Below are 23,016 nucleotides of genomic sequence, written 5' to 3'. Positions count from 1 at the left end.
GTGGAGTGAGAGCGAGAGAGTGCACAACCCAGGTGGAACAAGGGAGAGGAAGAAACAAAACAGAGGTGGCAGTGTGAAGAGCAGCCTGCAATCCCCCAACGTCAGATCTCAGCGCTTCCCTGCTTGGCATCTGGGTTCTGGCACCAATGGACCTGACTGGCAGTGCTCCAAAGGGAGGAAATGTGGGGAGGGGTGGGGTAGGGTGGGGAGGGGTGGGGAAGGGAGGGTTAGAAAAGCCCGTATATAGCAGAATAATTCAGGTGGAGTTCAAAGTGATCACTGACCTGTACTTCCTGTTGACCTCGTCTGCGGTCAGCACGCGGTCAAACATCATAACTTTGTACCTGTCTTCCAGTCGAGGACCCTTGTAGTCACGGTATTCCAGCTCGATGGCAGCATCCAGCAGTGACAGGTACCGGCGCACAATCAACCCATATGGACTATCTGAAAAGTGAAATGTGTACAGTCAGAACCACAGCTGAGGGACCAGAGTGAGGGGTTACACAGCATGACACTCATATCTCAGAGTGAGAAGGTAGAGTTACTCTTGGGGTCCCAGAGAGGAATTGTGGAGAGCCACTTATGGAGTTGCAGAGAAGACATGTTACAAGGTTGTACAAGACGCTGATGAGGCCACAGTTGGAATACTGTGTTCGGTTTTGGTCACCTTGCTATAGGAAAGATGCCGTTAAACTGAAGAGAGTACAGAGAAGATTTATGAGATGTTCCTGGGATCTGAGGGGCTGAGTTATGGAGAGAGGTTGGGCAGGTTAGGACTTTATTCACTGGAGTGTAGGAGAAGGAGGAGTGATCTTATAGAGGTGTATAAAATCATGAGGGGCATAGGGTGAATGCACGCTGCCTTTTTCCCAGGGTTGGGGATTCAAGAACTAGAGGGGAAAAGGTGTAAGGGGAGAGATTTACATAGAACACAGAACCTAGAACAAGTACAGCACAGTACGAGCCCTTCGGCCCACAATGTTGTGTCGAACTATATGAACACCTCCTCCCTGATCAATCTAACCCTTCCCTCCTGCACAGCCCATAACCCTCCATCTTTCTTACTTCCATGTGCCTAAGAGCCTTTTAAATGTCCCAATTATATCAGCCTCTACCACCACCCCCGGCAGTGCGTTCCAGGCACCCACCACTCTCTGTGTAAAGAACTACCTCTGACATCTCCCCTGAACATTCCTCCTCTGACCTTAAACGTATGTCCTCTGGTATTGGCTATTACCGCCCTGGGGAAAAGGTGCTGGCTGTCCACTCTATCTATGCCCCTCATAACCTTGTACACCTCTATCAAGTCACCTCTCATCCTGTGTCGCTCCAAAGAGAAAAGCCCTAGCTTGCTCAACCCTTTCCTCATAAGACATGTTCTCTAATCCAGGCAGCATCCTGGTAAACCTCTTCTGCACCCTCTCTAAAGCTCCCACATTCTTCTCATAATGAGGTGACCAGAACTGAACACAATACTCCAAGTGTGGTCTAACCAGGGTTTTATAGAGCTGCAACATTACCTGGCAGCTCTTGAACTCAATCCCCCGACTAATAAAGGCCAACACACCATACGCCTTTTTAACCACCCTATCAACTAGAGCAGCAACTTTGAGGGATCTATGGACTTGGACTCCAAGATCCCCCTGTTCCTGCACACTGCTCAGAACCTTGCCATTAACCTTACACTCCACCTTCATGTTCGTTCTTCCAAAGTGTACCACTTCACACTTTTCCGGTTAAACTCCATCTGCCACTTCTCTGCCCAACTCTGCATCCTGTCTATATCCTGTTGTAACCTATGGCAACCTTCTACACTATCTGCAAACCCTCCAACCTTTGTGTCATCCGCAAACTTACTAATCCGTCCCTCCACTTCCTCCATCCAAGTCATTTATAAAAATCACAAAGAGCAGGGGTCCCAGAACAGATCCCTGCGGAACACCACTGGTCATTGACCTCCAAGCAGAATATTCTCCATCTACTACAACCCTCTGCCTTCTGTGGACAAGCCAATTCCGAATCCACGCAGCCAATTCTCCATGGATCCCATGCCTCATGATTTTCTGGATGAGCCTACAATGGGGAACCTTGTCAAACGCTTTACTAAAGTCCATGTACACCACATCCACCGTTCTATGTTCATCTATTTGTTTGGTCACCTCCTCAAAAAACTCAATTAAGCTTGTGAAGCGTGACCTGCCCCTCACAAAGCCATGCTGACTAATAAGACTATGCTTCTCCAAATGCTCGTAAATCCTGTCCCTAAGAATCCTCTCCAATAGTTTGCTCACCACTGATGCAAGACTCACTGGTCTATAACTCCCAGGATTATCCCTATTACCTTTCTTGAACAAGGGAAGAACATTTGCCATCCTCCAATCCTCTAGTACCATTCCTGTATCCAGGGAGGATGCAAATATCATCAACGTCCCAACAATCTCTTCTCTCACTTTCCATAGTAACCTGGCATAGATCCCTTCTGGTCTGGGGACTTATCTATCCCAATGCCCTATAATCTTTCTTAACCTCAACATGGTCCAGCACATTAGCCTGTGCTATGCTGACCTCACGTTCATCCAAGTCCCTCTCCCTGGTGAACATTGAAGCAAAGTATTCATTAAGGACCTCCCCTACCTCCAGGCATGTTTCCCCCTTCATCCCTGAGCAGTCCTAGCCTCACTCTAGTCATCTTCTGTTCCTCACATACGTGTAGAACGTCTTGGAGTTTTCCTTAATTTTACTCGCCTTCTCATGTCCCTTTCTAGCTCTCATAAGTACCTTCTTAAGCTCCTTCCTGGCTACCTTATAATTCTCAAGAGCTCTGCCTGATTTTTGCTTCCTAAAGCTTAAGTATGCCTCCTTCTTCCTCTTGACTATACATTTCACCTCCCTTGTCAACTATGGTTCCTTTACCCTGCCTTCCTTTCCCTGTCTCAGTGGGACAAACCTGTCCAGGACCCCATGCAGGTGTTCCCTAAACAGCCTCCACATTTCTTCTGTGAATTTCCCCGAGAACATCTGTTCCCAATTGATATTCCCAAGTTCCTGCCTAATACCATCATAATTAGCCCTCCCCCAATTAAATACATTCCCATAATGTCTACTCCTATCCTTGTCCATGGCTATGTGAACGGTCAGGGAGTTATGGTCACAATTTTCTAAATGCTCGCCCACCGAGAGGTCTATCACCTGACCAGGTTCATTGCCTAGTACTAGATCCAGAATGGCCTCTCCTCTAGTCGGCCTGTCCACATACTGTGTCAGGAATCCTTCCTGGACACACCAAACAAATTCTGCCCCATCTAAACCTTTTGCACTAAGGAGGTGCCAATCAATATTAGGAAAGCTGAAGTCTCCCATGACAACAACTTATTTTTGCACCTTTTCAAAATCTGCCAATTTATCTGTTCCTCAGTGTCCCGGTGGCTATTGTGGGGGGGGGGTGGTGGCGGTGGCGGTCTATGGAATACTCCCAATAGAATGATCGCTCCCTTCCTGTTTCTGACTTACACAAACACTGACTCAGTAGACGATCCCTCCACGACGTGCTCCCGTTCTGCAGCTGTGATACTATCCCTGATCAGCAATGCCACCCACCTCCCCACCCTAGAAACATCTAAACCCCGGAACATCAAGCAGCCAATCCTGCCCTTGTGACAGCCAAGTCTCTGTAATGATCACAACATCGTAATTCCATGTACTGATCTGTGCTCTGAGTTCATCACCCTTATTCTTAATATTTCTCGCATTAAAGACATTTCAACCATCCGACTGACTGTGTTTATGCCCCATCCCCTGCCTGTCCTTCCTCAGTCTCTACACCAACTGCTCCATCATCTGACCTAACACTCTGGTTCCCATCCCCCTGCCAACCTAATTTAAACCCTCCCCAGTAGCTCTACCAAACCTCCCCGCAAGGACATTGGTCCCTCTTGAGTTCAGGTGTAACTCGTCCCTTTTGTACAGGTTGTACCTTCCCAGAAGAGATGCCAGTGATCCACAAATCTAAAACCCTGCCCCCTGCACCAACTCTTCAGCCACTCATTTGTCTGCCATATCGTACTATTCTTGCCCTCACTGGCAGCTGGCACAGGCAGCAATCCAAAGATTACCACCCTTGAGGTCCTGCTTTTTGGCTTCCTTCCTAACTCCCTATATTCCGTTTTCAGGACCTCATCCCTTTTCCTATCTATGTTGTTGGTACCAATATGTACAACGATCTCCGGCTGCTCTCCCTCCTCCTTAAGAATGCTGTGGACTCAATCCGAGACGTCTCTGACCCTGGTACCTGGGAAGCAACACACCAGCTAGGAGTCTCGTTCTCGTCTACAGAATCTCCTATCTGTTCCCCAACCAATGAATCCCCTATCACTACCGCACTCCTCTTCTCCCCCCCTTCCCTTTTGTGCCACAGAGTTAGACTCAGTGCCAGAGACCTGGCCGCTGTGGCTTTCACTTGGTAGGTCGTTCCCCACAATAGTATCCAAAACAATATACTTGTTACTGAAGGGAACGGCCACAGGGGCACCGATAGCCTATTCCCTTTTCCTCCACTGACGGTCACCCAGCTACCTGCATCCTGCAACACTGGTGTAACTGCCTCCTGGTAACTTCTACCTATCTCCTACTCCTACCTAATAGGAACCTGAGGGGCAACTTTTTCACCCAGAGTGTGGTCAGAATATGGAACAAGCTGCCAGAGGAAGTGGGTGAGGCAGGTACATTCACAATATTTAAAAGACACTTGGACAGGTTCATGGACGGGAAAGGTTTGGAGGGATATGGGCCAAACCCGGGCAAATGGGACCAGCTTAGATGGGAATCTTGACCGGCATGGACCAGTTGGGCCAAAGGGCCTTGTTTCTGTGCCGTATGACTCCATGAAGAGATCATTATGGGGATCTAGAGTGGGAGAATTACACAGACCAGAAGGTCAGGATCCCAGAATGTGAACCACTGCTGCAGAGGCAACAGTGCAAGAGGTTCATTGTTCCTTAATTTAGTTTTACAATATGACTGAAAGATACCTGGAGAGCAACACTAATCTCTGGCATCTCCACTCCTACATAACTATGGATGTTCAATGTGGAACATGTTCAATATTCAACATTTTCTGTTGCTTAAGGGATCAGAGGGTTGGAATTAACGTGAGCTCATTCAATATGACAACAAACTGCAGCCTGGTTTTGGTTTTCACATTATGAAAAGGGTCCCCGTGAAAACGATCAGACTTGAGAGTCCCAGACAACTGGGCAGAATCAGCAGTGGAATTATCAGACCCAGAGGAGAGGGACACTGAAGGCAAATAGTCTTCAGCCCGGTGCAAGTTCAATAACTATAGCTCACTGAAGAGAAAACACACGGTATCTCTACAACACAAACATCATTGCCTCCACCCACAGTGGGACCACATCCCACTGCCCCCACAGCTGGTATACATGGCGCACATACTCATCACATTATTGACGAATGCAGCTGAGAAGACTCGGTCAAGTATGGCTCCAGGGAAATGGCCAAGCTGGAACATAGACATAAAGATGTTGACAGTGGCCAGGGGCGAGTTCATAGCCTTGATCTCCAGCACTGATTCCAGCTTTTCAAAGAACTTGGCTGAGTTGGTAGGTTTGTAGTTCATCCGACTGAACGGAAAAACCAGTTTCTGAATTACCTGCAAGACGACAGTACAAAATTCAATTGCAACACATGACTCAGAAAGCAAATTCACAGACACAAATGGCACCATCCACAGCAAATACTCAAACGGTTCTGGTGATGACAGTAAAGAATCACACACCCTCCAGAACACCCACAACAGCCCAGAACTTCGGGAAAGACTCGCTCACCACTGGGAATGGCAGGAAATACACAGGGATTTAAAACTCACACTAAGCTTCAACCCACATTGTTTCTGATGAGGTTAGCATAGAACAGGCTAATGTGCTGGAGCATGTCAAGGTTAAGAAAGAGATAGTGTTGAAGCTTCTAAAAACCATTAGGATAGGCAGGACCAGGGCCAGATGGGATATACCCAGGTTACTATGGGAAGTGAGGGAAGAGACTGCTGGGGCTTGACTATGATCTTTGTGTACTCTCTGGCCACAGGAGTGGTACCAGAGGATTGGAGGATGGCAAATGTTGTTCCCTTGTTCAAGAAAGGTAATAGGGATAATCCTGGGAATTACAGACCAGTGAGTCTGACATCAGTGGTGGCCAAACAATTTGAGAGGATTTTTAGGGACAGGATTTACATAGAACATAAAAGTACAGCACAGGAACAGGCCCTTCAGCCCACAATGTTGTGCAGAACCAATTACATTAGTAATAAAATGCCCAACTAAACTAATCCCTTCTGCCTACACAATGTCCATGCCCTACCATCTCCCTCACATTCACGTGCCTATCTAAGAGCTTCTTGAACACCCCCATCATATTTGCCTTCGCCACCACCCCAGGCACAGCCCTGCATATCTCCTTTGAACTTCCCCCTCTCACGTTAAATACATGCCCTCTGGTATTAGACATTTCAACCCTGGGAAAAAGATACCGGCTGTCTACTCTATCTATGCCTCTCATAATCTTATAAACCTCTATCAGATCTCCCCTCAGCCTCTGCCACTCCAGAGAGAACAGCCCAAGTTTGTCCAGCCTCTCCTCATAGCACACATCCTCTAATCCAGGCAGCATCCTGGTAAACCTCCTCTGCACCCTCTCCAAAGTCTCGACATCCTTCCTATGATGGGGTGACCAGAAATGAATGCAATACTCCAAATGCGGCCTAACCAGAGTTTTATAAAGCTGCAGCATAACTTTCTGACTCTTGAACTCAATGCCTCGACTAATGAAGGCAAGCATGCCATATGCCTTCTTTACCACCCTATCAACCTGTGTAGCCATTTTCAGGGAGCTATGAACCTGGACCCCAAGATCCCCCTGTACATCAATGCTGTTAAAGGTCTTGCCATTAACAGTGTACTGCCTCTTTACATTTGATCACCCAAGGTGCAACACTTCACATTTGACCAGGACGAGCATTTGGAGAAGAATAGTCTTATTAAGGACAGTCAGCATGGCTTTGTGAGGGCAGGTCATGCCTCTGTGAGGGCAGGTCATGCCTCATGAGCCTAATTGAGTTTTTTTTGAGGAGGTGATGAAGATAGAGCAGTGGATGTGGTGTACATGGACTTTAGTAAGGCGTTTGGCAAGGTTCCCCATGGTAGGCTCATCCAGAAAGTCACGAGGCATGGGATCCATGGAGACTTGGCTGCATGGATTCGGAACTGGCTTGCCAACAGAAGGCAGAGGGTGGTAGTAGATGGAGTGTATTCTGCCTGGAGGTCAGTGATTAGTAGTGTTCCACAGGGACCTGCTCTTGGACCGCTGCTCTTTGTGATTTTTATATATGACTTGGATAAGGAAGTGGAGGGGTGGGTTGGTAAGTTTGCAGATGACACAAAGGTTGGAGGGTTGTGTATAGTATAGAAGGTTGTCATAGGTTACAAAGGGATTATAGACAGGATGCAGAGCTGGGCAGAGAAGTGGCACATGGAGTTCAATCTGAAAAAGTGTGAAAAGATCAAACTTGAAGACGGAGTACAAGGTTAATGGCAGGATTCTTAGTAGTGTGGAGGAACAGAGGGATCTTGGGGTCCATCCATAGATCCCTCAAAGTTGCCGCATGTTGATAGGGTGGTTAAGAAGGCGTATGGCGTGCTGCCCTTCATTAGTCAGGGGACTGAGTTCAAGAGCTGCAAGGTAACGTTGCAGTTCTATAAAACTCTGGTCAGACCACACTTGGAGTAGTGTGTTCAATTCTGGTCGCCTCAGTAGAGGAAGGACGTGAAAGCTTTAGAGAGGGTGCAAAGGAGATTTACCAGGATGCTGCCTGGATTAGAGAACATGTCTTATGAGGAAAGGTTGAGTGAGCTAGGGCTTTTCACTGGAGCGACGCAGGATGAGAGGCAAGTTGATGGCAGTGTACAAGATTACGAGGGGCATAGATAGGGTGGGCAGCCAGCACCTTTTCCCCAGGGCGGCAATGGCCAATACCAGAGGACATCAGTTTAAGGTGAGTGGAGGAAAGTTTAGGGGAGATGTCAGAGGTAGGTTTTTCCACACAGAGAGTGGTAGTTCCTGGAACACACTGCCGGGGGTGGTGGTAGAGGCCGATACAATAGGGTCGTTTAAAAGACTCTTAGATAGGCACATGGAGAAAGTAAAACAGAGGTTATGGGCTGTGTAGGAGGGAAGGGTTAGATCGATCGTGGAGTAGGTTTACATAGGTCAACACAACATCGTGGGCCAAAGGGCCGGTATTGTGCTGTTCTGTTCTACGTTCGATGTTTCACACATTTTAATTTAGGTGGTGGATTCATTCATATTTTTTAACATGAGAATGTACGTGAAGTCTGGCAACTTATTTGGGAGAAGCCTGACCTGAACTCTGCCCTTGCTCAACCAGCTCTATATTTACAGATCCATTAGCAAGCATCACTTTCCCCTGACCAGCATCTCACATAGATTGACAGATCCCTGCTGGGAAATCAGACCACCATCACTGGGAAACCCCCACCCCCTGCCCTCCCCAGGGACCAACGCCATCCAGGGCTTGCTCTCCCGTCTATATGACTTGACAGAGTGACTGTGGGGATGATATTTCCCCTGGCTGTGGTGTCTAGAACCAGTGATCACAGTCTCAAAGTGGTCAGCCATTGCAAGAAGAGACTTCCAGGGGCAGTGAGCCTTTGGAATTTTCTACTCTCAGAGACCAAGGAGGCTCAGTTGCTGAGTATATTTAAGACAGAGATTGGTTCCTTATATCTCAAAGTGTACTGAAGGGTTGGTACAAGAAAGTGGCCCTGAGGTAGATCAGCCATGATACTGACTGGCGCAGAAGCTTCAAAGTGATGAGTGATCTACTCTCGTTTCTGTCTCTTATTTTCTCTCATTACAGAGACTTCTCACAGGGTTCACGTTCCTGATCTCCAGAAACCTTCAGGGATCACTGCCTATAGGAACTGAGCTCCGTCTCTTTGATAGCACCTCCTATATGTCCTGCAGTCCCCTCCTTCAGCCCTGCTGCCACCCCAGAGGGGCTTTTCTCTTGGGTTCAAAGAGTTGAAGGTCATTACCTTACTGTCCAGATAGTCGCCCTTTTTGATGAGGAATTCTGCAATGGTGTCCAGAAGTTTGCTCTCACGTAGTCGATGACGGGCAATATATTTTGCTATCAGGGCCATGGTGTAGGGGGTGATGCTGTCCACCTTTTTGGGAAGTTCCTCTAAAACAGAAAGAAGTACATTTCAGGCTGTGATCCTCATTAGTCCAGTGACTTAGGTATCCCAGGTGACAATGGAAGGAATATTAGACTGCATCACGCTTCTAACTTGAAGCAGGGATCTCTGCTGAGGGAACTACCTGTACAGACTACACGCAAAGAATTGACCTCACCCTTGATAGTTTTAAGGTTGAATATTCTTCCGGCGCTCATGCTGAGGGTGACAGGGGAAGGCCAGTAAAAGTGGAACTTCAGGAGAAAATGGACACAACCACCTATTGAAACTGTTTCTGTGGCATTCTCCGGTTGCAAGGATTTGTGATTAATTTCTGCGAGGTTTTGTGACTAATATCCAGGTGAGTGAATGAAGGCTCAATTGAACGGCATTTACATGCTGCCATGCAAGATTGTGCGATACTTAAGAAGATACTGAAGAGATTTATGAGAACGTTGCCAGGACTTGAGGGCCTGAGTTATCAGGAAAGGTTGGACAGGCTAGGACTTTATTCCTTGGAACGTAGGAGACTAAGGGGCGATCTTTAAGAGGTATATAAAGTTATGAGGAGCATAGACAAGGTTTAGCTAAGCAAATGAGACTAGCTTAGGTGGGCACCTTGGTCGATATGGACAAGTTGGGTGAAGGGCCTGTTTCCGTGCTGTATTACTCTATGACTAATTAGATAAGCCCCAACACTCACTTAAGATGCCTCTGTATTTTCATGAATCACAGGGCATTCTGATTGATGAGTTACCTGTACTTATACAAGTTACTGCTGGTTGGGGTGCAGTGCTAGAAACTCATTGTTTGTACACTTATGGTTGGGCAGTACTTTAAATAACCACACTTGGGCTGAGCCTGAAGAGGGTAGCAGCTCCTACCTGCCAGGCTGCTGATGAATTTTTCCTGTCTATTTTCATAGAAGATCTGAGAGCTGAAGATCAGCTCTAGTGACTTATTGCTGGCCTCCCGACAACACGTGGCCAACATCTCGTCCAACAGGGTCATCTCGTGGTCCCTCACGTTGGCGACGTGCCCCAGCGTGTGCTTGACCAGCCGCAGGATCTTGCGGTTGTTGAGAAGCTGCTCACTGGTGTAGGAGTCAGACTGCAGTGCCTGGGACTTCAACCTGTAGTAGGAGAGCAAGAGGAAGAGAGTCTGGGGGTGACGCTCCTTCTCAATGTTCTTCTCCAAGCCAGCGAGGCAGCTTTCCACCAGCGGGTGCTGCGTGGACCGGTGCAGTTTCATGACGCTGCTGAAAACCATAGAGATATCTTTCTGGTTGAACTGCGTGAGCCGGACTCGCGACTCCTCCTCCAGGACCTGAACGATCTTGGAATCACTGGGAAGACCTGCAACAGAAGAGAAGAGAACCCAGCTGATGCAGAGGAGCCAACGTCGATTGTTTTATTTAGTCACGGGATTTGGGCATGGCCAACATATCCTTTTGCCCATCTCTCACCTGCAGCCAGCTGCTGCTTCAGTGGGGTCCAAGTGGTCTTGGGGGTCCAAATACATACTTCCCTGAAAGTGGCAATGCAAGTAGACAGAGGTAGAGGTGGTGTACGGTACGCTTGCCTTCATTGCCAGGGGCATAGTCAGAAAGTCATGTTGCAGTTCTATAAAACTTTGGTTAGGCTGCATATGGAGCATTGTGTGCAGTTCTGGTTGCCCCATACAGGCGGAATGTGGAGGCTGTGGAGAGGGTACAGATTAGAGGGTGCTGGCCGGATTAGAGGGCAGGAGAGGTTGGACAAACCTGGGTTGTTTTATTTGGAGTGTTGGAAGCTGGGGGGAGACCTGATAGAAGTTTATAACATTATGGGAGGTAATAGATAGGGTAGACAGCCAGAATCTTTTTCCCAAGATAGAAGCAAGAGGTGGGTGCCTGGAACGTGCTACGTGCTGGAAGCGGATACGATGGTGGTGTTCAAGTGGCTTTTAGACAGGCACATGAATATACAGGGAATGGAGGGACGTGGACCATGTGTAGGCAGAGGGATTAGTTTAATTTGACATTGTGCTCGGCACAGACATGGTGGGCTGAAGGGCCTGTTCCTGCGCTGTACTGTTCTGTGTTCTATCCAGGGACGGCCATGCTGGGTGGTATAGGAACGGTGCATCAGCCCTGACCAGCAGGTTTCCTTGCCTCATACACAGCAGTGAAACAGTTGGGATTCGATGACAGTCCAACAGCTTCATTATCACTTTCAAGTGAGACCAGAATTTTATTCCTAGAACCTTTAAACTGAATTTAATTTACGTTTAGAGACACAAGAGATTGTGGATGCTGGAATGTGGAGCAACAAATGGAGGAACTCAGCGGGTTGAGCAGCATCTGTGGGGGGAAAGGAATTGTTGACGTTTCAGGTCGAAACCCTGCATCACTAATTTACGTTTTTTACATTCCCAGTTACCTTACTAATGTACTGGATGAATTTCTAGTCCAGGGTTACAAGGACCAGTGAGGAAAGTGGAGTTGAGTCCAAGATCAAACCAGCAATGACTTCACTGAATGACAGAGCAGAGCCATGTACCTCGTCCTGAGCTCCTCTCTCACGTTCTTGTGCACTCTGTACCTGCCCCGCAGGTTCAGGATTTGAAGCATTCTTGGAGTAACTCAGTGACTGTGCATCACTCACTGGGAGTGTGCCTGTGGGCACTGGTTTGGACGAGTGACCCCTGGATAAGCCCCTGGCACACAGTGACTGCTCAGGTGAACAACTGGAGGGCAACCGGTGGCCAAGGGTCAGTTCCGTGATGTGGCAGAGGGAACTCAGCTGCTGTGAGTGGGAGTGAGAGAGTCCTGGACGTTTACTGAACAGGATGAGGCTTTGGGCCACCACAGAGTAAGCACAAGGTCAAACAGCAGTAATTCCACATGCTGTTGCTGTCTGCCTGTCTCCAGCTCAGGACTCTCCAGAATCTCTCCATGGAATTCTTTATTCCGAGGGAAGCAGTACAGATTGAGAACAGGAGGACGTGTCTCATTACTACTACGGGCACAGAAGGAAGCTTGATTTGTCCAGTCTATAAGCAGATTAAAGTCCCCTGTGATTATTGTATTACCTTTGTAATAGCCTTTCCCTGCTCACGGCTCTCTGGTAATTCACTCTCTGAGAAGTTCCTTGAGATAGTTGGGGGGGGGCATTTAGAAAAGTTAGAGAGGAATGACAAAGCAGTGGAGCAGGGAAATGGATGATGATAATCAGTCTGTCAGAAAGGGACAGAACACACGAACAGACTTCCACCTACTGTCAGAGCAGCAAAAGATAACGCATGGACAGAAACCAAAGGCTCCCTATCCGAATGCACATAGAATTCATAGAAAAGTCGAGAGCTAATGGCACAGAAACAATGTGCATGGACTAACAACCATTACAGAGACATGGCTGCAAAGTAACCAACATTGGGAATTAAACAGATCATAATCCCTAACATTTAGAAAATGTAGACATAAAGGAAAAGAAGGTAGGATAGCACTGACTGGGATAAAGGCGACAGACGGGAATGATTTTAGCTCCAAAAAAACAGGAAGTCGGATCAGTTTGGATGGAGCTAAGAAACAGCAATGGTCACAAGTTGTCCATTAGCCACCAAGCAGTAGGTGTAATATTGGGGATTGCATAAATCAGAAAATTACTTTCCGCAAAGGTGATACAAGAATCGCAGGGGACTTCAATCTGCTCATAGACTGGATAAACCAAACCAGCAGTAACAGTGTGGAGGATGGGGAAAATTTCAGAATTCAGCAAAGGAAGACCAAGACAGCGATAAGGACGTTCAGATGTGTTCAGGAAGTCAAATTCTGGTCGGACATATAGAGTAAGTGGCAGGGAGTACTGATGGACAGGGTGAACTTCGGTGCAAGTCCACAGCTCCCTGAAAGTGGCGATAGGAGTGGATAGAGTAATGAAGAAGGCATTTGGTATGTTTGCCTTCATTGGCCGAGGCACTGAGTTTAAGACTTGGGACGTCACATTGCAGCTGTAAAAAACCTTGGTTAGACCCCTCTTGGAGTATTGTGGCCACCACAGTACAGGAGGGATATGGTAGCAATAGAGAGAGTGCAGAAGAGATTCATCAGGGGGTTGCCTGGAATGGAGGGCTGTAGTTATAAGGAGATATTGGATAGGCTGAGTTTATTCTCCCTAGAACGTAGGAGGCTGTAGATAGGATGAATAGAATTTTTTTCCTCCAGGGCAGGGGAGCCTGGAACTAGAGCGCACAGGTTTAAGGTACCTGGATAGGGAAGGTGTAAATGGATATGGGCCTAACACAGGGAAATAGGATTAGTGTAGATAGGCGCCATGAACGAGGTGGGTGAGGCCCCAGTTCTGTGTTGTACCCTTCCATGATTCTGTGGAAGGGAAAATCTATATTCTCACCTGGAAATGGATTACCATAGAGACAGATTGTACCAGCTTCTATAGATATGGAAAAAGAAAAAGATTAGGTAAGATTAATGTGGCAGAATGAGGCAGAAACTGGGGAAAAAGGAAATTAACAGATTTTGTGTCTGTCCTCATTGAAGACAGTGAACACCTCCATGAAAGAGTAGGGGACAACTGGCCCACAGCAAAGGAGTTCAAAGAAATTAGTGCAAGTTAAAACAAGAACTGGAGCAATTAGTGGGACTGACAGGTGATCAGTCTTCAGGAGGTTTTGGAGAAGGTGGCTGTGGAGATGGTGGACACACTGGTTGTCATCTTCCAGAACTCCACAGGTTCTAGAATGGCTGCCAGAGATTGGAAGTAATCCCACAACTTAGGTGAGAAAACAGGAAACTGCAGACCGAGTATCCTGACATCAGTAGTTTGGAAAATGCTGGAATCTATTATAAAGGTAATGACAATAGGACTGGGCAGAGTCAATGTGGATTATGAAAGGGAAATCGTGTTTGACAAATCTGTTGGAGATTTTGAAGTTGCAGAGTAGATAAGGGTGAACCAGTTGATGCAGTATATGTGGACTTTCAAGGCCTTTGATAAGGTGCCATATAATGGATTATTAAACAAATTTAGAGCACATGGTATTGGGGATAACATACGTATGAACTGAGGACAGAAAACAGTAGGGAGAAATGTCGTTTACGGGTTGGGAGGCTGTGAGCATTGGAGCACCTACTGGTGATTAGCCGTTCACAGTCTACATTAATGATCTGAATGAGGGACCCAAGTGCAACATGTCCAAGTTTGTTAGTGATACTAAGCTGGGTGGAAATGTGGGCTTTGCAGAGAATGCAGGGAGACACTGGAGGAAACAGACTAGCAAAGTGATTGGGCACGGACATGGCAGATGGAACAGAATGTGGAAAAATGGGAAGCCATTCACTTTGATGGAAAAAATATAAAGGCTGATTATATTTTGAATGGAGAGCGATTTGGAAGGCATTGGCGTTTACAGGAACTGGCATGTCTTTGGACACAAATCATGCAAAGTTAATATGAAGGTCCAGCAAACAGCACGATACTCTTGCATGCAAGGGGATTTGAGTACAAGAATGGAGGTGGTGACTTTAGCTCAGGTAAACCAAAAAACATTTTGCAAAAGAGTGTTTTTCTTGGGGGTTAACTCCCAGTGTGACTGAGAAATATGTCAAATCCCCTCCCATCTCTAGCTCTCAGCACAGCAAGAGGGGCAGAATTTCTTACCCAAGGCAGCGACCGCATACAGACAATTCACAATGCTGAAGTTGTCGAACTTGGAGCAGTCAGCCACGATGGAGCTACAGAGCGTCTGGAACTCCTCCAGCTCCAACATCTGGCTGTGGACGGTCTCCTCATTGGCCCCTCCAGGTCGCTGCTGCAGGACCTGGCCAATCTTCTGCAGAGCAATGGGGTAATGGTTGTAGGAGATTTTGCCAGGGTTCTGTGTCACCCAGCGCAGCACCTCACCCACAGTCCGCGAGCGGTCGATCAGCCGCTTCATGGTGAAGAACGTGTCATAGCTCATCTTCTCGTGGATGAAGTTCCAGGTTTTCTTCTTGATGCGGTGGTGGTGGTGGTGATGGCGGTTCTGCTTGTGTCCATTGTGCCTTCCCTGGTGCAGGTGAGGGAACTGTTCCAGATATGCGGCCCAGGTGTTGTGCGGCTTGCAGGCGTGGTAATGGGCTGCGTACATCATACCCCGGCTCGTCAGAGGGCAGGGGACAGCTCGGCAACAGGCCAGGCGGAAGAAGCGAAGGAAACAGCTCAGGCCAAGGCAAGTCAGTCTGTCTAACAGCAGAACACCTTCCCTCCTCGGCAGCAGAGACCTGAAGCAGTGCAGAGGCAACCTTTGCATCTTAGGCACAGCTCACCTCGAGGGAGTGTGGACGATAGCAGAAACCTTGAGGAAGCACAGAACAGCATGCTGTGATATCTGACATGGTAGCAGGCATCTAACACCATACCTGGACTAATAGAGTCATAGCTGAAGGACCTGTACTGTGCTCTACCGTGCTATGTTCTATAACGTCAGAGTCATTTCACACTGTAGGTCATTCAGCCATTGCCCAGGTCTGCTCTCAGTACCTCAAATCAGTCGGTCTTATTTTCCTACTCTCTCCCCACTGCCCTGCAATTTTATTACCCTCAAGTGCTTATCGAAGTTCCTTTCGAAGTTGTTGCTCATCTTTGCTTCCATCAGCCACGTAGGCAGCAGGTTCCACTTGCAGTGTTGAACAGTTCCTCCACACCCCCACCTGTATCTCTCATCCAAAACCTGAAATCTGTATTGCTGGTTCTCGTAACACCAGCTCATGGGAACAACTCTGTGTAACCTACCTAAACCTGTCGTGTTGTCCACCCTATCAAACTGCCCCTCAACCTTAGCAGTCAGGCAGAAGGTCAAAAAGCTGGACCTCTAGGATCAGGATCCTAGGATCAGCATCACTCCTGGTGCTAACGAGGGTGGGAATTGGAGGATAGGGCGAATGAATGCATGGCTCAAGAGCTTTTGCAGGAGGGAGGGATTTAATTTCCTCAACCATTGTGATGCCTTTCGGGGCAGAGGTAAATTGGTTTATTATTGTCTCATGTACCGAGGTACAGTGAAAAACTTTTGTTTTGCATGCCATCCATACAGATCATTTCATTACACAGCACACTGGGGTAGTACAAGGGAAAACAATAACAGAATGCAGAGAAAGTGCAGTGCAGGCAGACAATAAGGTGCAGGACCATCACAAGGTAAATTGTGAGGACAAGAGTCTATCTTATCGTACTAGGGAACCATTCAATAGTCTTATAACAGTGGGATAGAAGCTGTCCTTGAGCCTGGTGGTACGTGCTTTCAGGCTTTTGGGATGGGAGTGGGGGAGAAGAGGTGACCTGTACAAGAGGGACAGGTCACATCTAATCTGGAGGGGGACCAATATCCTTGCAGGGAGATTTGCTAGTGCTACTCAGGAGGGTTTAGACTACTCTGGCAAGGGTGTGAGACCACTAGGCAGGCCAAGCAGGGGCAGGACAGGGAATGAGGAAGGTCTGAGAGACTGTATTTACTTTAGTGCAAGAAGCCTCACAGGTGAACTCAGGGCATGGATCGGCACATGGGATTGTAATATTATAGCTACTACAGAAACATGACTGGAAGGGCAGCTTAATATTCCAGGGTACAGATGCTTCCAGCGTGACAGGGGTGGAAGTAAGAGAGGAGGGGCAGTTACATTATTGATTAGAGAGAACATCACGGCAGTACTTACAGAGGATATTCCCGGAGGAATGTTCAGCGAGGCCATATGGGTAGATCTCAGAAATAAGCTGATCACTTTGATGGGATTGTACTATAGGCACCCCCCACCCCCAATAGTCAGTGGGAATTAAAATAGCAAACACGCAAGGAGATCACAGATCGGTGTAGGAATAATAGGGTTGTAATGTAGGTGATTCAAACTTCCCTAATATTGACTGGGCCTGCCACAGAGCTAAGGGACAGAATTTGTTAGGTGTGTCCAGGAAAGCTTTCTGAAGCAATATATAGATGGTCCGACTAGAGAGGGGGCTACACTCGACCTCCTCTAAGGAAATGAAGCTGAGGTGTCAGTGGGGGAGCACTTTGGGAGCAGTGACCATAGTTCTATTAGTTTCAAGATAGTCATGGGAAAACATCGGACTGGTCGACAAGTCAAAGCCCTAAATTGGGGGAAGGCTAATTTCAATGGCGTCAGACAGGAACTCACAAAAGTTGAATGGGAGGGGCTGTTTGCAGGTAAAGGGATGTCTGGCAAGTGGAAAGCTTTTAAAAGTAATACAGGGAGAGTTCAGGGACAGCATGTTCCCGTTGAGTGAAGGACAAGGCTGGCAGGATTCAGGAATCCAGGTTGATGAGGATATTGAGGCTCAGATCAGAAAAAAGACAGATATCAGGTACAGGCATCTGAGATCGAGTGAGTCCCTTGACGAGTATAGGGGATGTCGGAGTGCACAAGGAGGAAATTACGAGGGCTAAAAGCAGACATGAGATATCCCTAGTGGACAAAATAAAGGAAAATCATTAGAATGACAAAAGGGTAACTAGGAAGAGAGTTGGTCTCCTTAAGGATCAGTGTGGCCATCTGTGTATAGGACCACAGAAGACGGACAACATCTTAAATGAATACTTCTCGTCTGTACTTACCGTGGAGAAGGGCGTGGAAGCCAGTAAGTTCATGGGAGGGAACAGTGATATCCTGGAGCATATTAACATTTTGAAGGAGTTGTTGGAGGTCTTGAAATGCATAAAGGTGATTAAATCCACAGGGACTGGCCAAATGTATGCTAGGATTTTATGGGAATCAAAGGAGGAGATTGCTGGGGCTCTAGCAGAGATTTTTGTAACTTTGTTAGCCACAAGCGAGGTACTAGAAGACTGGAGGATGGCTAATGTTGTGCCTTTATTTAAGAAGGGCTGAAGGGACAAGCCAGGGAACTACAGACCGGTGAGCCTTACATCAATGGTGGGAAAGTTATTAGATGGGATTCTGAGAGACAGGGTCTATCTGCATTTGGAAATTCAAAGATTGATTAGGGGTAGTCAGAGTGGCGTCGTACAAGGGAAATCGTGTCTCACAAATTCGATAGAGTTTTTTTGAGCAAGTGCCCAAGGGGATTGACGAGGGCAGGGGCAGTAGACATTGTCTACATGGACTTTAGCAAGGCTTTTGACAAGGTGCCGTATGGTCTGGTTCAGAAGTTACAACACATCAGATCCAAGATGCATTAGCAAATTGGATACAAAATCGGCTTGGTGGTAGGAAGCAGAGGATGTGATGGAGGCCTGTGACCTGTGGTATTCTGCAGGGATCGGTACTGGATCCTTTATTGTCATATATATTAGTGATTGGATGAGAATGTAGGTAGCATGATTAGTGAGAGAGCACATCACACCAGAAGTGGTGGTGTGGACAGTGAAGAAGGTTGTCTAAGGTTACAACAGGATATAAATACTGGGAAAGTGGGCAAGGGAATAGCAGATGGCATTTAACTCAGACAAGTGTGAAGTTTGCATTTTAGGAATGAAATACACAGTGAATGGCAGGGCCCTGGGAAGTGCTGAACAGAGAGGTCTTGGGGTACAAGTACATGGTTCCCTGGAGGTGGCAACACAGGTATACAGGGTGGTGAAGAAGCCGTTTGGCACGCTGGCCTTCGTCGGATTGGGCACTTACAAGAGTTGGGGCGTCACGTTACAGCTGTACAATTGGTGAGAGCACACCTGGAGTGTTGTGTACAGTTCTGGTTGCCACACTACAGAAAGGATATGATGAAGCTGGAGAGGGGGGTAGAAAAGATTCACAAGGATGTTGCCAGGAAATGGAGGGCTGGAGTTATGAGGAGAGGCTGGGACTGTTCTCCCTGGAGCAAAGGAGGCTGAGGAGTGACCTTATAGAGGGTTATCAAATCACAAGGGACACAGATAAGGTGGAGGGTCACAGTCTTTTCCCCAGGGTGGGGGAGTCTAAAACCAGAGGGCACAGGTTGAAGGTGAGAGGGGAAAGATTTAAAGGGCACCAAGGGTATGTTTTTCACACAGGGGGTGGTGGGTATATGGAACGAGCTGCCAGGGGAAGTGGCAGAGTTGGAGATAATTACAACATTTAGAAGACATTTGGACAGATTCATTAATAGAAAATGATTAGAGGTCAAACGAAGGAAAATGAGACAAGCTCAGGAAGGCACCTTGGTTGGCATTAACGGGATGGGCCAAAGGGCCTGTTTCTGTGCTGCACTACTCTATGACTCTATATAGGCAACTAGGATTAGTACAGATAGGCATGATGGTCAGCAGAGACACCGTGGGCTGAAGGGCCTATTTCTATGCTGTACAACTCTATGTCTCTAACTCCCTTTTCACCAGGGAGAACAACTGAAGCTTCTCCAGTCTAACCTGGAGCTGAAAGCCCTCGTCCTGGAACCATTCTGCCAAATCTCCCTGCACCCCTCAACATCCAGAACTGGATGCAATACCTGAGCTTTATAAAGGTCCAGCATCACTTACCAGCTTTTGTAGTAATATCTCTATTCACAATGCCCAAGATCCCACTTAATATTAAGATATCTTTATTAGTCACACGTACATCGAAACACACAGTGAAGTGCATCTTTTGCATAGAGTGTTCTGGGGGCAGCCCGCAAGTGTCGCCGCACTTCCAGCGCCAACATAGCATGCCCTCAACCTCCTAACCCGTACGTCTTTGGAACGCAGGAGGAAACCGGAGCACCCGGAGGAAACCCACGCAGACACAGGGAGAACATACAAACTCCTTACAGACAGCAGCCAGAATTGAACCCGGGTCGCTGGTGCTGTAGTAGGGTTACGCTAACCACTACACTACCGTGCCTGCCCTACTACTTGCTCTGCTGGTTATTCTTCCAATATGTTCTGCTACCTTTGAGGATTTCTACACATGAACCCCAAGGTCCCTCTGTTCCTACACACTCTTTAGAACTCTGTCATTAAGTAAATGATGCCTCTTTCCATTCCCTCTTCAAAATGCATCACATCACACGTGTGTTATATTAGTTGTCTCCAATCAGGAGGCTGTGGGACCAAATCCAAAATCTAGGCCAACATTCCAGTACAGTATTGAGAGATGCCACACTGTTGGAGGCAAAGTCCTTCAACAGAAAAGTTGAACAGAGACCTTGTATTCCTTGCCTGACATTCATAAAAGAGATCACATGCAGTACTGAAAAAAAAGAGCAGAAGTACAGAAGGTACTACACTGAAAATAAGCAGAGGCATTTTCTCCACTGACCTGGCCAATGTTTAACACTCAACATCGCAATTCAAATCAGAAAAGTAGTCATTATTGCATCACTGTTTGTGAGAGCTCACTGCAGTTCTGACGATACCTGCCAAATTAATGGTCCCAAAGCACTTTGCATTGTCCCAAGATCAAAAAAAGCCACCACAAAAATCTATCCCATACTTCATGTAAACAAGGCCAGTCTGCAGCCCTTTCCCAGTTATGACAAGCAAGGCAACCAGTCAGGTTATCAGCCTCTGAGCTGTGTCTGGGGTTTACACATACAAATACACTCTCAGCAAGATATCAATCACTATTATCTCTCTCATCGAGGGAGCAGAGGCTGTAGACAGCAGACATGTAGAGTGTGCTATAATAATTATAGGAGATGTACGAGTACAGAAGGAGGAAATGAAGAAAGCCAAAAGGGGCCATAAAATATCCCTGGCAAATGTGGTAAACGAGAAAAGTAAAAGATTCTACGTACATTATGGGCAAATGGGGAGAGAGTAGGTTCCCTTAAGTATCAGTGTGGTAACGTGTGTGGGGCCATGGGATATACGAGGTTTTAAATGAATACCTCTCATCTGTATTTATGGTGGAGAAGGGATTATCAGCAGTGCTTTGTTCACAGGAAATCACATCTTGCAAATTTGGTTGAATTTTTTGAGGTGGTGACCAAGAAGGTCGACAAAGGCAGGGTGGTGAATGTGGTCTCTGTGGATTTCAACAAAGCCTTTGACAAGGTCCATACGATAGGCTGGTTCAGAACTTTGAAAACATCGGATCCAGGGGGAGCAGCAAATTGGATACAAAGTTGGCTTGGTGGTAGGAGGTAGAGGGTGGTCGTGGAGGGTTGACTGGAGACCTGTGACCAGTGGTGTGCCACATGGATCGACGTTGAGTCCTTTATTGTTGGTCACATATATTAATGATTTATAGGAGAGTGTAGGTGGCAAGATTAGTAAGTTTGCATGTCACACCAAAACTGGTGCGGTAGTGGACAGTGAAGCAGCTGACAACAGTATCTAGAACAACTGGGAAAGTGAGTAAGGAAGTGGTTGATGGAATTTTACTCAGACAACTACTTCCATCCATCCTAACCACTTGTGTTGGCACTTTTAGCTCCCTGAAAGTGGCAAAACGAGTGGATAGGGTGATAAAGAAGGCACGCAGATACCTGCGTTCATCGGTGGGGGCACTAAGTATAAACGTTGGGAAGTCACGTTGCAGCTGTACAAACTTTAGTTAGGCCACATTTGGAGTATTGTGTACAGTTCTGGTCACTACACTACAGGAAGCTTTGGAGAGGGTGCAGAAGAGGTTCACCAGGATGTTGCCTGGATTGGAGAGTATTAGGAGAGGTTCTCTTTTACCAGGGATATTTTATCATCCCTTTTTTCTCTCTATGTCAAAGTGCAGAGAGATGCATTTTGGGACATACACAATGGCAGGGACCTTGGAAGAGTTATTGAATAGCCAGCCCTTGGGGTACAAGTACATGGTTCTCTGAAAGTGGTGACACAGGTAGACAAGGTGGTGAAGAAGGCGTATGGTGTGCTTGCCTTCATTGGCCAAGGCATTGAGTATAGGAGTTGGGATGTCGTGTTGCAGTTCTGCAGATCATTGGTTAGGATGCACTTGGGAATAAGGTGTGCAGTTCTGGTTGCCACTCTTTAGGAAGAATGTGAGTAAGATGGAGAGGGTGCAGAAAAGATTCACAAAATAACTGCTCGGACTGGAGGGCTCGAGTCTGCAGAGATCGGACAGGCCGTGACCATTTTCCCTGGAGCAAAGGAGACTGAGGGGTGACCTTAAAGAGGTTTATAAAATCATGAGGGGAATAGTAGATAATCACAGTCTTTTTCCCAATGTAGGGAGTCTAAAACAAGAAGGCATAGGTTTACGGTGAGAGGGGAAAGATTCAAAGGTGATCTAAATAGCAAAGAGGTTCCACACAGAGGGGGGTGGGTGTATGGAACAAGCTGCCAGAGGAAGTGGGAAAGGCAGGTACAACTACAATGTTTAAAAGACATTTGGACAAGAACAGGGAATGGTTCAGAGGAATATGGGCCAATTGCAGGGAAACATGCATCTTTCATGCATCTTGGTCAGAATGAATGAGTTGTGCTGTATGACTCTATAACTCCTCTCACTCAGGCTATTTTCCTCCCTCTCCAGAGGAACATGCTTGGCTCACTCCCCTTCCCCCCCCTCCCCCCACCCTCCAGCCACACCAAATATCAGCACTGAACCCCGCAAACTGTAGAGAAACATCAGGATGTCAATAAATGTTAGTGGAACAACCCAGTGAACATCTGTATCTGAGGGATGGTGGCAGACCAGTCTTCACCAGCACTCGCCAGTGTTACAAGGTCACAGCTGCCCCCACCGGTACTGTACCCCCAGTGTTACGATGGTACCAACAGCACAGCACCCCAGTGTCACAGCACACACTTGTACACCAGTACCCCAGTGTCAGAGCACACACTTGTACACCAGCACCCCAGTCTCACAGCACACATTTGTACA

The 23,016-nt window shown here is 47.2% G+C and overlaps 1 protein-coding gene across 4 annotated transcripts in view; it reads right to left on the bottom strand.

Moving 5' to 3' along the window:
* fastk (Fas-activated serine/threonine kinase) overlaps positions 1-23,016 on the bottom strand; it is a 43,568-nt gene that overhangs the window by 18,680 nt on the left and 1,872 nt on the right. For 3 of the 4 annotated variants that reach the window (XM_052023669.1, XM_052023671.1, XM_052023668.1), the window contains exons 2-6: positions 14,927-15,602; positions 10,154-10,624; positions 9,129-9,277; positions 5,452-5,668; positions 285-444 (exon numbers count right to left, since the gene is read on the bottom strand). In XM_052023669.1, the coding sequence (XP_051879629.1) occupies positions 285-444; positions 5,452-5,668; positions 9,129-9,277; positions 10,154-10,624; positions 14,927-15,557 (1,628 nt within the window). In that variant the 5' untranslated portion in view covers positions 15,558-15,602. The remainder of the gene's footprint in view (positions 1-284; positions 445-5,451; positions 5,669-9,128; positions 9,278-10,153; positions 10,625-14,926; positions 15,603-23,016) is intronic. The other variant, XM_052023670.1, reaches the window with a different exon arrangement.

The sequence above is a fragment of the Pristis pectinata genome, chromosome 9 (assembly GCF_009764475.1).
Source record: "Pristis pectinata isolate sPriPec2 chromosome 9, sPriPec2.1.pri, whole genome shotgun sequence".
NCBI classification, from domain to species: Eukaryota; Metazoa; Chordata; class Chondrichthyes; order Rhinopristiformes; family Pristidae; genus Pristis; species Pristis pectinata.
The sequence above is the reverse complement of the archived record's forward strand: the minus strand, read 5'-3'. Positions and strand labels throughout refer to the sequence as shown.